Below are 17,680 nucleotides of genomic sequence, written 5' to 3'. Positions count from 1 at the left end.
TCACATGAGAGCTGGATATATATTAGAAAGTGATGAATTGAAGGGGATGCAGATATAGGGTTGGTAAATGGGACTGGCTGGGTAGCTGTTTTTGGAGCTGGCACAAACATGATGGTTGCGTAGCTGCCTCCTGTACTGTGAAATTCTGTGACTAACCTTCAATTGATTATTAGTGCAACTGCTATTTCTGTTGAACACAAGATGAAAAGTGTTAACAGCATTTCTCTTGCTCAACATTGCTGAACTTTGCATTGTATAATCTGTCATGTTATTTTCAACACAGACAGTTTCCTGGCTCGGAGAGACAGCTTGGGATTACTGTAGTCAGTCAACTTGGTTGGGTCAGTAGATCAGACCTTAGATTGTCAGAACTTTTAGTAAAAGTGGTGACAGGACCAAAATGGAGTGGGTGCAGTATTTCAATTCTGTACAGTCAGTTGGAAGGAATTGTGGCATTTGCCTATAAAGCTTCAAATCCAAGATGATGAAACTGCAACCAAGCAGCATTATTTTTCAACAAGGAGGAAATTTGAAGATCAGGTTTTGTTGATGCTTCCTACCAGTTGCTAATTCAATCTTGATGACTTGTCTTTATGCAAAAGTGTGTTTTGTTTATTGTGTCCTCGGCTTGCTTGTTGCTTCTTACTGACTGAGCCAAGCTAATTTGGACTTGTTCATTTAATCAATTGGCTTTTTTAATTGGACATTCAAAAAGATGTATTCATTTTGGTCAGTTGTTAATTATTTTTCTATTGAGGTCTAATGTCCCAAGGTGCAATGCTTTTGAAAAGATTCGTAGCTAGAGTTCTAAATATATAGACAAGCAGTTGGTTATTTTTAAGATTGTTTGGTGTCAAATTTTGTTTGATGCCTTGCTGTGTTAAAGGCCTATCTAAATAAAAGTTGTTGATGGGCAGGAACGTGATGTCTAGATCAGCTGCTTGTGTACCTGAACATAAATGTGTTCAATTTGTTGTCAAATGAATGGTAACAATGTTTGCTTTGCAAAGTAGATTAGATTTTTAGATTAGATTAGATTACAGTATGGAAACAGGCCCTTCGGCCCAACAAGTCCACACCGACCCGCCGAAGCGCAACCCACCCATACCCCTACATTTACCCCTATACCTAACACTACGGGCAATTTAGCATGGCCAATTCACCTGACCTGCACATCTTTGGACTGTGGGAGGAAACCGGAGCACCCGGAGGAAACCCACGCAGACACGGGGAGAACGTGCAAACTCCACACAGTCAGTCGCCTGAGTCGGGAATTGAACCCGGGTCTCTGGTGCTGCGTGGCAGCAGTGCTAACCACTGTGCCACCGTGCTTGTAAGTACTTGTAAGACAGCCAGTAAACCTGGAATGTGCCCTGGCAAGAGTCTTCTCAGCATTGAAGGGAGAGCTGGGGGAGTTAATTGGGAAGTTTTAAAAAAAAATACTTTTGATTCACTTTTAGCAGACGTTGACCTAGAACATGAAGATACAGTGGAAGAGTTTTATGGTAAGTGCCTTGTCACTCTTCTTGCCTTTCAACAAACAAATGTGATCTTTAAATTCTAAGCAAAGTGAAACAGCTGTTAATATACTTTAGGTTCTATCACAAGGCCACCTTAAAATGTAGGAGCAAAGTTAAGCCATTCGACCCAATGAGTCTGCTCTGCTTTTCGATCTGATATGTTTCTCAATTGCATTCTGCTGCCTTCTCCCCATAACCCTTGATTCCCTTACCAATCTATCTCTGTCTTCAATATACTCAATGACTTGGCATCCACAGCCCTGTGCGGCAAAGAGTCCCACAGATTCACCACCCTGTGGCTGAAGAAATTCCTCTTCATCTCATTTCTAAAGAGTCTCTTCACTCTGATGTTATCCCCTTAGGTCCTGATCTCTCCTACGAGTGGAAGCATCTTCTCTACGTCCAGTGTATCCAGGCCTCTCAATATTCTGTAAATTCAGCCAGATCTCTGGTAATCCTTCTAAATTCCATTAAGTACAAACCCAGAGTCCTCAACCACTACTTATTTGATAAGCCCTTCATCCCTGGGATCATTCTTGTAAATCTCTGGACCCTACAAAGAAAATAAATTAATAGTCGCCTTACGGTTAAATGAAAGATTGCAGGCTCAGTAATAAAATATTTTGTTCCCTGAAAACAAGTCCATCACTCTTTCTGCTCTAATGAGTATTGGAGAGGAGAAATAGCAATTGAAAATATCATTATAAATCTGGAGCTTGACTGTTTTTAAACCTTCCTACTAGCTGAAGAAACAGAATATGTCCCAGGAACAGAAGATATACAAGGTTTGTTTACATCTTTAAACATTTATTTCATGATTATGTTATGAGGCATCTAGCAGTTAGTGCACAGATTGCCAACTTGATCGGATTTCAGGATTAGGGCTATCTGTCCTGCTGTCCAGCACTGCCAGTATGTTTCAGTCTTATCAGTCATCAGTTTTGATCGGAATGCCAAATGAACCAAAACAGTGACTATTTCGTATATCAGCCCACCAAAGCAAGTTAATTGTCAGCTTTAATTCCTAAATTTGATTTAAGTTGCATGCAAATGACCTCCAGTAAGAACTGGACCTTGAAACAGACTGTCAAGAAATATGAGAAATCACTGGACTCAAAACATTAATATTGTTTTTCTCTCTCTACAGACGGTGCCTGACCTCAGTTTCTCCAGCATCTTTTTGCTCTTTTCTACATGAAGAAAATTTTATTCTGTAAAAGGGAAAGGGAGCACCCCATTTTATGATATGTAAAAGAAAGTACCACAGATGCTGGAGATCTGAAACTAAACAGAAATTGCAGGCAAAACTCAGCAGGTCTGGCAGCATCTGTCCGAATGAAGTGTCAGTGGATTGAAACATTAACTTTGCTTCCTCCCTGCAAATGCTGCCAAACCTGCAGAGTTACACCAGCAATTTCATTTTTTTGTTCCATTGCATGACTAAATACCTGTTAAGAATCTTGCAGCCGGTAACTAAATTGTATCCACCAATTCTTCTGAATCTGTGCAGCAGTATTTAGTATTTTTAGCTGTGCTGAATCTCTGTTTCATTCTTTGTTCAGATTCTTATATTCCGGTTTATATACATTTAGTTCAGTCCTATAATGTCTATTGATGGGCTCAGAAATTTTATGAATCCTACATGAAGAAGAGAATTTGATTTTATATGTATGCTGCCTTTTACTGTGGCCTCTTCTTATTTTTCAGAGGTGTCTCCTGTTCTTGAAAGTACAGATGAAGCTAGCCAATCAGGTTTGCATTGAGATTACCTTTCATAGTTTTTCCTTATTATTAAAACAAAATCTAACAATCTTCTGGAAGTTAAGGGTGAATATTACTAACAAAATGTCAATTTTATTACTTACAACAGCCTATGGATCTCAGAACTTGGATGTGGAATCTGAAATCCAAGGTTTGTCTGACTTGGCTGTCCTCAATCTTATCCTGTCCTCTTTGTAGTTTTACATGCCTGAATTTTCTTTATTGGAGTTGTGTGCTTAAAGGTATTTTGCTGAAGTTGTATTCCAGTACAATTCCATTTGTACCCACCTATACTTCAGTATCTCTCTCACCTGAACATCTTCATGCTTAGTTGGCAGGTTATTTAGAAGATATTAGAATTGGTCTTATTTCACCTTTTTGTCTTGCACACTTTGCAGCCGGAGTCATTGAGCTGTAATTTGGTGTGCAATCCATGGCCATTTTCTTTTTCCTCAAAAAGTTAATTTTCCCTATGGTTGCCTTCCCCCAAACCCAGACCGATCGAGGCCACAGCTCTGCCGCAGCTGTCATTTTGGGTGAAATCTGATAACTGACCATATGCCACAATGTGCAAATACCAAAGAGCCTTGTTTGGTACCAGCAATGGCAACAAAAAGTAAGAAGAGGTTCTGCTATCTCATGCTATAAATACTGTTGTATCATGTGTGGTTTGTGTAATGTGGATGTTAGTTTAATCTAATTACTTTTGTTTCTTGCCATTCCACAAATTGCTTGTTTTCATTTGCTTCTATTGAGAAAGAAATAGCATGACTCTTATGCTTTTAGCACACTTCCTCAGCTTTCCTTGTACCTCTCACAGAGGCTAAAGCGTTCTTGTTCTTGCTATTTTACAGAAGCAGTACCTCTCCCAGAGGCAGCAGAAGAGCCTATAGAAGAAGGTCGGTATCATTTTAAAGTGTAATTTTCTGCTCACATATTAAGATGTTGACCTTTATGCTGCATACAAGCATAAGCAAAACAATTGACAGGAAAATGATCTGGTTTATCAAGCTTGTCCACTTACCTGGTCCCATGTGGTTGCAATGCCCTCAGTAGCATGATGCGCGTTCTTTTGGGAGATGCAGTAAACTAGATTTATTAAATTTTGATTGAAGTGTTCTTTGAAACAGTGCAAAAGCAGTACCTATGATGGTAAAGCCTGTATTTTCACTAACACCAGAGCAATGCTTGCAATTAACCACATGAACATTTCTGAAGGGTATAAAAAGAAATTGACAGATTTTTATTTTGAGTTTGTCCCATTCCCCAAATTTTTCTCTCCCTGATATGAAGATTTTCCTTCATTCAGCTTTCTTTATATTATCCACAACTGAAAAATAGATGAGACAATTGTATGTTATAATTCCTTCCAGTAAAAGAATGATGTAATATTAATAATTAAAAATTCCCTCTTTAACCAATTTGCTGGAAAGTCTCAGCAGATCTGGCAGCTTCTGCGGAGAGAAATCAGTTAACGTTTTGGATTCAGTGACACCCCCTCTTCCCCGCCGCCCCTACTGCGCATGCACAAACACACATGCACACACAAGTGGACCCGAAACATTCACTGATTTCATTCCACAGATGCTGTCAGGCCCACTGCAATTTTGCAGCAATTTCTGTTATTGTTTCAGATTTCCATCTGCAGTTAGTTTTTTTTCTCCCCCTTAGTGGAACTTCAGTGGCTTTTTGTTTACCATATAGTTTGGATAAGATGTTGAATGTCTGCATTTAAAAAAGTAGTTTCTGGGCACAGTTTAAAAATAAGGGGTAGGCTATTTAGAACAGAGTTGAGGAGAAACTTAAGGCCAAGTCTCTGGATACTTTCAAGAACGAGCTGGATAGAGCTCTTAGAGATTGTGGAATCAAGGGTTATGGGGATAAGGCAGGAACAGAATACTGATTATAAATGATCAACCATGATCATAATGAATGGTAGTGCTGGCTCGAAGGGCCGAATGGCCTACTCCTGCACCTATTGTCTATTGCTGTACTGTCTGGAGTTTAGAAAAATGCAAGGAGATACAATTGAGGTATGTAAGATGTTAAAGGGGATTGAAAAAGTAGACATAGGATGTTTTCTCATGTGGGACAGTCAAGAATGTGAGGTCATAATTTTAGGGTAAGGTTTGAAATAGATAAGGAGAAATTCTCTCAAAAGGCCATGAAGGTGTTGACTTCACTCCCGAAAAGTACCTTGAATGCTAGGATTTAGAGAAATTTTGAGATCAATATTTAATTGGGAGCAGATTGAAAAGTTCTGGACAGCGGGCAGGAAAGTGAAGTTGAGGACAAGATGAGATCAGTCATGAGTGTATTAAATAGCGGTGCAGGCTTGAGAGACTCCTCCTCATTCTTATGTTGTGAAGTTTAACCTAACGTCAAGAACTATAACTACAATCCTTGACCATCTGTATTAACTTGTCTAAATGTTCTGAGTCCCATCCATTTCTAAGGTTAAACTTTTAAAATGAGAAGTGTGGCAGACACTGCAGGTGTTGTATTCTGGATGGGGAGAGGCAATATAAACTGAATGCTGTGGTGTAAGGTCAGAGGACCAAGGGATCCATTTGTTGTTTGTAATGTACATAAATGATCTGGAGGAAAATGTGAGTGATCTGGTAAGTTTGTAGATTACACTAAAATGGGTGGAGTTGGAAATGGTGAGGAGGATTGTTAAAGGATACAGCAGGATATAGATAAATTGCAGATCTGGACAGAGAAATGGCACATGGAGTTTGATCCTGACAAATGCAAGGCGATGCATTTTGTAGGATCAAATTCACATGCAAATGAAAGTGGCAACACAGATGGATAAGGTGGTCAAGAAAGCGTACAGATCACTTGCCTTCAATGGCTGAGGCATCAAATACAAAAGTTGGCAAGTTATGTTAAAGTTGTACAAAACTTCAGTTAGGCCACGTTTGGAATATTGTGTGCAGTTCTGGTTGCCACACTACCAGAAGGACGTGGATACTTTGGAGAGGGTGTAGCGAAGGATTACCAGCATGTTGCCTGGTCTGGAGGATTTTAGGTATGAGAAGAGATTGAATGAACTCTGTTTTCATTGGAAAGTTGAAGGCTGAGTGGTGACCTGATAGAGGTCTACAAAATTGAGGGGTAGATAGTCAGAGGCTTTTTTCCCCAGAGTGGAAAGGTCAACCAGAAGACACACGTTCAGGTTAGATTGGGAAAGTTTAGGGACAAGTGCTGGGAAAATCTTTCACCCAGAGGGTGGTGGGTGCCTAGAATACATGGCCAGCGGTAGTAGTGGAAGGCGTGTTAGCAATGTTTAAGGCATATCTTGATAGTCACATAAACAGGAGGTGAACGGTGGGATAGAATTCATGTGTGGGCAATAAGTAGCGGATTTAAATAAGGAATGGAATTGGTGCAGGCTTGGTGTGCCGAGGAGCCTGTTTTTGTGCTGAATTGTAGTGTATGCGCATAGGACTTCCAAAATGACTGCAGATTAGGAAAGAAATTACCAAAGCCAATGGAATCTTGGAATTCCATAAATTGAGCAAAAGCTGAACACTTATAAATGCCGAACATTTATAAGGCTCAGGTTAGGTCGTGCTGGAGAAATACATTTTGTTCTGGTCACACTTTGAGTAAAAAAAAAAAGCAGGGTCTTTGAGAGGATGCAGAGGAGATATACCACAATAGTTCTCGGTGGAGGGGGAGTTTTAGCTAGAAGGTTAGTCTGGAATAGTTCTCCTGTTAAGCAATCTAGGTTTGTTCAATATATCATTGTAATTGCATGACACTGTGATTTCTTTGCTAAAAATTCTGTGTCTTATGATTCTGCCCCACTAGTTACCTGATGTTGGAGCAGCACTCTGAAAGCTAGTACTTCCAAATAAACCTTTTGGACAATAACCTGATGTATGATTTTAAACTTTTGTCCAACCCTGTGCAACACCAGCACTTCCACATCGTAGATTAGGGCAAGATAAGGTAAACAAAGAGAAGTTATCCCCTTAGTTAATGAAACAAAGAGTAGGGGATACAAGTTCAATGTTTTAGGCAAGAGATGCAGGTGAATGATGAATTGAATTTTTACATCGCAAGTGGTAATCACTTGGAACTCTACCTGTGAAGTTGTTGGAAGGGGAGACAAGGTGATTATTTCCAAAGAAAATTGAATGAGCGCTTGAGGGAAATCCATTTTTGGGATAGGGATAGAATATGGCAATAGGACTAGGCACTCTTATGATTCCACCAGACTTAGCTCCTCTGTAGCTGCATTTCTCAAAGCAATTTGCTGGAGTTAAATAAGTCTTGAATTTAATCTTATAAATGTAGTTAATTATCCTGTGCTCCTCTCAGATTCACCATGCAAACATTAAAGCTGAAATGAAAAACTGTCTCCAAATCTATCTTCATCCTTAATTGATATATATCTGCATTAATCTATAGATGTCTGGAACTTGCTGATGCCAGATGCTTGGTTTTGGGCTGGGTGCATTAAATGACATCTGGTACACACAGCTCTCTCTCAACGTGTGTAAATCAAACTGCAGTCCATTAACTTTGTTATGTATGTTATTTTTTCCTGTCCTACGTAAATCCAAGAGTGGCTTTACTTGATCCGTTTGTGCCCTACGTTAATGAGAAAGAAAGGGGCTTACATGTTAGAACCAGAGGACTTCTCAAAGTATTTTACAGCCAACCTGAGCCGCATCTTTACTAGCCTTAATGAAATTGGCTTTCTCTTCCTCCAACCCCCAAAAAAAGTTAGCATCACTCTAGAGTATGCCTATATGACTTCACCTGAGAAGGGGGAAGTGCTCCCAAAGCTTGTGATTTCAAATAAATCTGTTGGACTGGAACCTAATGTCATGTGACTTTTGACCTTGTCAACCCCAGCCCAACAACTACCTCCTATCTGCAGTCACATGGTAATATGATCATTGTCGCCCAAATGTTTCCTAACACATGATTTCCTTGACTCACCTCATTCTCCAGGTCCAAATCCAGAAAAGTCTGTCTTGGCACAGTTTTCTGCTCTTAAAAAATGCTCCTGAGTACACTTCATAAATTCCTCCCTCCTTTCTCCTCTGTGCCTTTTAATGTGTCAATCTCTCAATCTATATTAGGATAATTAAACTTTTTTGTTTGGGACTACTCTATCATTTTTGTACCTCTATAATTGTTTTGCAAATTTGTTCCCCTCTACCCTTCCAAATGGTGAGGTGTGGAGTCCACCCAGTAGTGTAATGGTATCTCTCATTTGTTTATTACTTCTAACCAAATGCTTAATTTGTTTTCAGTCAGCAACTCGTCCAATAATATGCATACTATAATACTGGATCGTGTCATTTTTGTTTTCAAAAGCCACCTCTGTGATGCTTTATCAACTGCCTTTTGAAAATCCCATGTGCAGGTATGCAGAATCAGTTGGATTATTCTGACCAATAATTCCCAAAGAGCACAGGCAGGTTGTAAACATCCTAAAGTCACTCCGGTATCTCTGATAACAATCAAAGTCAGCAAGTGATCACAGATTGTATATCATTTCTTATGTTGTATTTTCTAACAGCTTCACAATGCCAAATTCATTGACTGTGTTACCAAGATACCTTACAGTTACCAAGCTTTTAGTTCATAAGTAATAGGACCATAAGTTCCTTTCTTTCAGCTGCACATGAGAAAGTAGCTCCCATTTTATCTTTCCTGTTCTGTGTTGCCCCACAGTGCTGAAAGTGTTCTACAACTTGCTGCATTATGTGCATTACCTTCAGCTGAAACCATTTCAAATTTAGCTGCTTCTGTTGAGACTATTTTAATTGCGTGCTTATTTTGCTGTACTGCAGCTGTCATTGCCTTCAGGAGCAAGGATTGATACAAGCTATTTGTTTAACTCATCAGCTGTATCTATATCACACATTAACCTGTTCTCAAAAGCTAAATATTGCTTTCATTAGATTCTGCCTTGTAATGTAACTGAAAAAACATTCCCATATAACTGAACTTCTCTGCTGTCCACTTCATATATCTGTAATATACACATATATAACATAATTGGATGTAAATACACAATCGAATGTCATAATACGTTCTTTAATTGCCCTCTGTTACTTATCCCTATTGAACTGCTAGTTAAATCTTTCATAAATTTGAAACTAATTTCTCCACACATTTCCTATTTAGCCATTTTATCTTCATTTCATGTTGAAACTTTCTACCCTAAGGATATGCAAACTTTAAACAGACATTTATACATAGGTGAAAGTGAGGACTGTAGATGCTGGAGCTCAGAGCTGAAAATGTGTTGCTGGAAGAAGGGCTCATGCCTGAAACGTTGATTCTCCTGCTCCTTGGATGCTGCCTGACCTGCTGCGCTTTTCCAGCAGCACATTTTCAGCATTTATAAATAGGTGCCAGTTTTGTTAGCCAGCAGTAAATTGAAAATTTCTGATGTCAATCTCAACACTAAGCTTTCAACAACTCTTAACAGATCCAATGTGATATTTTTCCCATCAGCCAAATCAGTTTTAACTGCACTTGATGCAGTCTCAACTTTTTTTGGATTGTCCTTTTCTACATAATATCACTGTTGAACCAAGGAATTCTCTACAAAAACTGTAAAAGTTAACAAGCTGAATATTGCAGATGTTATTCCTCTCAAAGGAATGGATAATAAATGCTGGTCTGGCCAGTGACCCCATATCCTGTGAAGGAATAAAGAAAGAAAACTGCATGGATTAGATCATTACACTTGCATGCTAACTATTGTTGTGGTGGTGAGGAATTTGGGCACAGAATGAGCACCAAAATCAGTGTGGATTAGACCCCTCAGTACCACACCCTACAACAACGTGGTTACTAATTGAAAAGGTTTAGCTGTACTAAAATTTCTTGCCCACTTAAAGAGAACTGGAATCTCCAAACTAGAGTAGGTAGTCAGTATAATCTCTTGCATAGTAACAGGAAAGGGAAAGATTAAAGTTTTTTTAAAATTGTGAAACAGGAGAAAGAAAGAAGGCAGTGAAGAGACAGGCATTCAAAATTTCTCAAGTAAAAGGACATTCCTTCAGGTACTCGCACAAATGTCCTGCATAGTTTTGTACTTTCAACAGTAGTGTTTGTCCCTTCGCTTTTCAATTTAGTTTCTTTTTCTTTGAAATGGGTGAATATTGGGTGTACTTGTAGCTTAAGTTATAGGGTCATTATGGCTACTTGTTTTTATATCAGAGATCAGTAATCGGGGCTACAATTCAGTTGTAGTCTACTTTGAAATACTAAGTTCAATATTGTTAATTTCCCCCTTTTACATCATGTTTTCATGATTGATTTAGCCTTCAAAGTTGGTATTAGGTTTACATTTTACATCTTCTATTGAATGCTGAAGAGGAAGACAGGTAAAGGTTGTGGCCCTGAAATTTGCAATAAGATTTGAGGCAAACCACAGCTGACAACTATGGCAGCACATGGAAAGTAGAGCCCAGTGTAAATGTTCTCAGTGAATGCTTCATTTATGAGGTCTATTTGGATGTTGTAAATATGTTTGTTGGCCTCTTACCCAAATCCTTTCTCTGTTGCGAATGATGGGAATGGAGCAAATGAACCATTTTGATGAGTGTGCTTCTCTACAGTTTGTGTAGTTATACAATAACCAACTGCGAATAGGATGAAAGTTCTGTTTTGTTATCGCTGATTATATTCTTTCTTGTTTAGGACTGACTTCAACTTGGCCAAAATAAACAAGGCATTCAGAGAACCATAAAGGTTTTTAAATCATGAGGGGGGCATGAATAAGATGAATAGCTAAGGTTTTTAATCTCTAGGGTGGGGGAGTCAAAAACTCAAGAGCATAGGTTTAAGGTGAGAGGGGAAAGATTTTAAAAGGACCTGAAGGGTAACCTCTTCTTGCAGAGGGTGGTGCATGTATGGAAAAGGATGCCATAGGTGCTGGTGGAGGCTGGTACAATTACAACATTTAAAAGGCATCTGGATGGGTACGTGATTAGGAAGGGTTTAGAGGGATATGGGCCAAATGCTAACAAATGGGACTAGGTCAGATTGGGATGTCTGATCGGCGTGGATGAATTTGACCAATCTATATAACGATGACTTCTGCTACAGAAGAGCCCCTTGCACCTACTTGGTATCAATCTCCACTGTAACTTCCCATATCTCTAAATTCTGAGGACTTGTTGTTTCTAAAAAGGTAACCTTTCCTCATTCAATCCCATTTATTCTTGTGGCATGCCTTGGTGAGATTGACAATTAGCACAAACTTAGAACAGTTTTTGCTGTGGGCCCACTCCCTATCAAACTGAATTGATAACGTGAAGATGTTGGATTGGGGCGGACAAAGTCAGACATCAAGTTGTAGTCCAACAGGTTTATTTGAAATCTCAAACTTTGAGTGCTGATCCTTCGTCAGGTGAATTGGGGTAGTGTCCTTTCTATTGTTTGTCATAACCAGAAAGGGAAAATTTGAATTTTTTTTGGACTGCTGTAAAGTCTACATCTGAGGTAAAAATTATAACTTGTAAGCAAATTTGTTTGGAAAAAGAGTTTTGAGATATCTCATTAATACACAGTGAAGCACTGCTGTCATACCTCAGTGGTTTTGAAACTATTTTCTGTGGAGATCTACAATTATTGACATGTTCCCAGGGAATCTCAGTCAGCTGTCAAAAAATTACAAATATGTATTTTGTCTGTTTTTACTTTTATTAGCAGCAGAAATCTGTACTAGTAAATCACAATTAGAAAAATCTGATCCCAAAAATCAAAAGACCATCAGAACCTCTGGTTCTTCTCACAAGAATTTTCAGAAATCTGAGATCTTAGTTAAGGCGCACAGAATTTTCCAAACGTTACGTTGGTAATGATAGTTATTTATGTCTGGAGATTCTGATGCTACTCCTTCCTGCTTGCTTTTGCATATAGATATAATTGTGTAAACATTAAGTGCAGCTGTGTGTATGTTCCTGTGATCACCCAACATCTGCTTCTAGCGATGTGAAGCAATGCTATAATTACAATTACTGTTGGTCAGACCAGGAACACTGATGCTTACCTATGGTTATAATAAAATTGAGTATTGCAATGGTCCACCTGGGTTAGTGCGCTGCTGCTTGAGCCTAACTACTCCTGGGTCATTAAAAAGTAAAAGATTTAATCAAAGTAAACCTCTCAGTTTTCCCTGTCTGATGAACTCTGGACAGCAGAAGACTTTGACATTAAACATACTCTGTTAAAATGGTTTCTGTGCTTGACATTTCAAAGGAAACCATTCTAACCACAGGCAACAAAGCTATTGATAGCCAACATTGAAACTCCACTAGCTGCAACTCTAAACAGCCTCTTTAAACCTCTGCATGTACATACTGTCAAGAAGGCAAATCACCCGACATCAGGTTATAGTTCAAAAGATTTATTTGAAATCACAAGCTTTCAGAGTGCTGCTCTGTCGTCAGATGAGAGGGAAGCACACAGAACTTATGGGCAGAGCGATCAAAAGATCATACAAATGGTGAGAGTGGAGTGTCGAATAATTAATCTCTGTGGGAGACCAAGTGTGAGTGTAAAGTATCAACAGCTGAAGCAATGACCTATAATCTGATAAAATGAAACTGAGATGATTACAAAATATTCAAAAAAAAAGGGTGGTACTGGAGACAAATCAAATGACTGGAATAACAAGGAACAAAAAGCTCAGCAGGTCCACAACATTTGTGAAGAAACACCAGAGGAAGAGTCACCGGACCGGAAAGATGATCTGTGATCTTTCCTCACTGACGCTGCCAGACCCACTGAGCACTTCCCCACACCCCATCCCAAAAATAGATCTGCAGTTGTTTGGTTTTTATTTGACTGGAATAACATGATAGGTATAAGTGAGTTTTGATGAGATTTGTAGCTCGGGTTGAGGTTCTGGATGTAGGTTTGCTCACTGAGTTGGAAGGTTCGTTTTCAGATGTTTCATCGCCATACTAGGTAACATCTTCAGTGAGCCTCCGGAGCTTCGTCTGAAAGTAAACTTTCCAGCTCAGTGAGCAAACCTACACCCATGATAGGTATAACATTTGCATGCAGAGTGTATAAGCAAAGTAATAAGTAATCCAAAACTGTACAAACTAAGGTGGAGAGATTGTAACAATTTATCAAGGTGATGGTGTCAAAATAGGACAGTAAGGATGATTTTTAAGAATGCAGAAGTGTGATGGGGTCACTAGTTGCGTTACTGTTTTCCCAGTATGGGTTACTTCATTACAGAGAGAAGTATGTAGTCTGCCTTGAGGTCAAGAGATTGTGTACACATGAGGTAATCGCATGCCCAGCTGACCAGTTGGCATGCTGGCAGCTTCTGACATCTGCAACTAGTCCAAATTGCACAAATCAATCAGCAATCTATCGCTAGGTGAAACCTATTCTGAACATACACCCTGGTATATATTGACTTGGGTTTCTTCCCCCACTGTTTGAACAAAGTGACAATAAAGGGGAGGCGATAGCCTAGTGGTATTGTCACTTACTGTTCATCCAGAAAATCAGAATGTTCTAGGAAGGTCAGTTCAAATTCTGCCATAGCCTAATGATGACCATGAAACAATTGTAGATTGTCAGGGGAAAAAAAAGTCTGGTTCAGTAATGTCCTTTTGGGAAGGAAATTACCATCCTTGGGCTGGCCAACAGGTGACTCCAGCGCAATGTGTATAGAATAGATTCCCTACAGTGTGGAAACAGGCCCTTTGGCCCAACCAGTCTGCACCGACTCTCCGAAGAGCAACCCACCCAGACCCATTTCACTCTGACTAATGCACCTAACAGTATGGGCAATTTAGCACAGCCAATTCACCTGACCTGCACATCTTTGGACTGTGGGAGGAAACTGGAGCACCTGGAGGAAACCCACGCAGACACTGGGAGAATGTGCAAACTCCACACAGTCACCCAAGGCTGGAATCGAACCTGGGTCCCTGGCACTGTGAGGCAACAGTGCTAACCACTGAGCCACTGTGCCATCCTAAAAATATGGAACGCTTCACAAATTTGTGTGTCAGTGTGGCCGCACCAAAGTTTTGTGCAGTTGCAACATGATCTCATGGTTCCGAAACTTAATCCCTCTACCAATAAAGGTGAACACACCTTATGCCTTCTTAATAAGCCTATCAACCTGGGTGGCAACTTTCAAGCATCAATGTACCTGGACACAGATCTCTGCTCATTTACCCTACCAAGAATATTACCATTAGCCCAGTACTCTGCATTCCTGCTACTCCTTCCAAAGTGAATCACCTTACATGTTTCCACATTGAATTCCATTTGCCACCTCTCAGCCCAGCTCTGCAGCTTATCTATGGCTCTGTGTAACCCACAACATCCTCAGTCTCTATCCACAACCCTACCGACCTTGGGGGCATGGTGGCTCAGTGGTTAACACTGCTGCCTCGCAGCGCTAGGGACCTGGGTTCGATTCCAACTTTGGTCAACTGTGTGGAGTTTGCACGTTCTCCCCATGTTCTTCCTCCAGTGCTATGGTTTCCACCCACAATCCAAAGATATGCAGGTTAGGTGAATTGGCCGTGCTAAAATGCCCATAGTGTTAAGTGCGTTAGTCAGGGGTAAATGTGGGAAATGAGTCTAGATGGGTTATTCTTCAGAAGTCAGTGTGGACGTGTTGGGCCGAAGGGCCTGTTTCCATACTTAGGGAATCTATTCTAATCTAATCTTAGTGTCATCCGCAAATTTACTCACGCATCCTTCTATGCCCTCATCCAGATCATTTATATCAATAACAAACAAAAGTGGACCCAAAACAGATCCTTGTGGTACACCACCAGGATGAATATTTTCCATCAATCACCACCCTCTGTCTTCTTTCAGCTAGCCAAGTTCTGATGCAAATCACTAAATCATCCTCAATCCCATGCCTCTGTATTTTGTGCAATAGCCTACCATGGGGAGCCTTATCAAAATGCCTCACTGAAATCCATATGCATCATATCAACCGCTTTACCCTCATCCACCTGCTTGGTCACCATCTCAAAGAACTCTACAAGGTTTGTGAGACACGACCTACCCTTCACAAAACCGTGGTAACTATCCCTAATCAACTTATTCCTTTCTAGATGATTATAAAACCTATCTCTTAAACCTTTTCCAACACTTTACCCACAACCGAAGTAAGGCTCACCCGTCTAAAATTACCAGGGTTCGTTGGATGCTGCCTGAACTGCTGTGCTCTTCCAGCACCACTGATCCAGAATCTGGTTTCCAGCATCTGCAGTCATTGTTTCTACTCCCCTTCTTGAACAAGGGGACAACGTTTGCTATCCTCCAGTCTTCTGGCAGTATTCCTGTAGACAATGATGACATAAAGATCACAGCCAGAGGCTCTGCAATCTCCTCCCTGACTTCGCAGAGAATCCTAGGATAAATCTCATCCGGCCCAAGGGACTTAGCCTTGTACTTGAGCCTTTTATCAGTATCTTTCTCTTTTAGAGGATTCTAGACCTGAAGTTTCAGTTGTACCAGAAGACACAATTCTAGGTAGTTATTACATATCTGTCATCCATATAATCATCAAAAATGTGGTGAAAAGTCATTAATGTTACAGAAACACTTTTTATTTCCCTTCAGAAACATCAGAAGTGACTGAGGAAGATGTTGATGATATTGTTTCAGGTTTGTGCCTTTACCTGTAAACATATGAACTTTAACCACGATGCGTGATCGCTCATATATTAACCTGAAGCTATTTGTCATAGATGATGCTGAACTTCAGCCTGAAGAGATGGTTTCTGAACAAGAAGGTCCAGGTATGTATATGGTCAATGATCTAATTGTTACTGTACTTAGATATCTCTTGCAAAGTGATTGATTGTCCCTTTTCCACCATCATTGTCATTTTTGGGTTTGGGCCATGGACTTGCATTGGATTGGCCCAGGTATATGGGGCCAGGTGCGGGAATGCTTCAGAACCATATTCTGCAGGGTAGCTCACCAGGAAACCATTGTAGTCTTATAGTCTGCCATTAAATAGTTTGGAAGAATTTCCAGGCTGAAAATTGATTTGCTTAGCCATTATGAATGTACCTTCCATAGCCACCAAGTCCTGGTGTAATAATCAAACCCAGATGTAGGGACACAGCTACTGCACCACAGTCCTCTGGGTGCTGCTAGAATAAACCAAAGAACTGCAGGTGCTGCAAATTTGAGACAACAGATTTCTCTCAACAGATGCTGCAAGACCTGCTGAGTTTCTCCAACAATTTCTGTTTTTGTCTCGAATTTGCAGCACCTGCAGTTCTCTGGTTTGTTTTAGCAGTACCCAGAGGTGCTACATGAAGCATGCTGTACAAAAAGCAGAAGGGAAACAGCAGTTTACTTGTACTACTTTCAGTCCAGTCCAGGGCATTTGTTCTGCCCTGGGTGCACTGCAGTGTTCCACTGAAACCCAACACAAGTTGGAGAAACTTATCCCATGTTCCATTTCAGCACTTTGCAGTCTTCCGCTTTAAACATTTAGTTCATCGACTTCAGACCATGAACTCTGTCCTTCATTATACGTGCTTGCTCCTTTTCACCCCTCTCCCACCATCGCATTTAGTGTCTGCATATGGTTGACTGTTAACTCCCCTCGGGGCAATTAGAGTTAGGCAGTAAATGTTGGCCTGACCTCTGTGACAACCTTATGTCATGAACTGCAAACAAAAATACAGCATAAGTATAACTCTAAATGAATTCCAGTAACTTATTTATAAAAGTGCAGCAACCCTCCACTGTCATTGGAAAGCAGTCCTTTTTCCTTTTTAATACTAAATGAGAAAAGAACTGCTTTCCAATGACAGTGGAGGGTTGCTGCACTTTTAAAAATAAGTTACTGGAACTCAATTAATACTGTTATTTGGTTTTCAATTTATGGGATGAGGTTATCATGGAGGTCAGACCAACATCTACTGCGTAACTCTAATTGTGTCTCTAATAGTCCAAAATGAAAGTTGTGGGTTTTACAGTAGTTTAAGCACTGTACATCTCTCGATTATTTTTATTTTGAAACTTTGAGAGCAAACATGAATCACGTCTATAACAATTCAGTCATTGTTTCACAGAAATTGAGGCTTTAATCATTTAGTATGTGTGATTAATTTGAAAATCTTGCACTGATCCTTGCATCGATCATAAGGCCAAATAAAAATGAAAACTACAAAAAATTGTGTATGATTCTAGAAGAGAAAGCTTAATCTCTTCAGTTAAAATGATGTGCTATTGAATAATTTGAAACCCAGATGTTGAATTTTTCTGTTAATTCTCAAATGCTAGTCAAGCTATCCTCAATGTAACTCCTCCTTTGCTTACAGAAGGCGATAGCATTGAGGGCACAGAAGTACATACAGCAGAAGGTATTAGTTTTCATTTCAAACCTGAAAATGAGT

At 39.9% G+C, this 17,680-nt stretch overlaps 1 protein-coding gene across 6 annotated transcripts in view; it reads left to right on the top strand.

The window, feature by feature from the left end:
* unm_hu7910 (un-named hu7910) overlaps positions 1 to 17,680 on the top strand; it is a 235,060-nt gene that overhangs the window by 116,827 nt on the left and 100,553 nt on the right. For 4 of the 6 annotated variants that reach the window (XM_043689309.2, XM_087985918.1, XM_087985914.1 and 1 more), the window contains 8 exons: positions 1,461 to 1,505; positions 2,264 to 2,305; positions 3,228 to 3,272; positions 3,391 to 3,432; positions 4,136 to 4,180; positions 15,885 to 15,929; positions 16,013 to 16,063; positions 17,606 to 17,647. In XM_043689309.2, coding sequence (XP_043545244.1) covers positions 1,461 to 1,505; positions 2,264 to 2,305; positions 3,228 to 3,272; positions 3,391 to 3,432; positions 4,136 to 4,180; positions 15,885 to 15,929; positions 16,013 to 16,063; positions 17,606 to 17,647 — 357 coding nt within the window. The remainder of the gene's footprint in view (positions 1 to 1,460; positions 1,506 to 2,263; positions 2,306 to 3,227; positions 3,273 to 3,390; positions 3,433 to 4,135; positions 4,181 to 15,884; positions 15,930 to 16,012; positions 16,064 to 17,605; positions 17,648 to 17,680) is intronic. The other 2 variants (XM_087985915.1, XM_087985917.1) reach the window with 2 other exon arrangements.

This window comes from Chiloscyllium plagiosum, unplaced genomic scaffold (genome assembly GCF_037043375.1).
Source record: "Chiloscyllium plagiosum isolate Xiang-an unplaced genomic scaffold, Cpla_swu_hap1 HiC_scaffold_4, whole genome shotgun sequence".
In the NCBI taxonomy this organism is placed as follows: domain Eukaryota; kingdom Metazoa; phylum Chordata; class Chondrichthyes; order Orectolobiformes; family Hemiscylliidae; genus Chiloscyllium; species Chiloscyllium plagiosum.
This window is presented reverse-complemented; position numbering and strand designations above follow the sequence as displayed.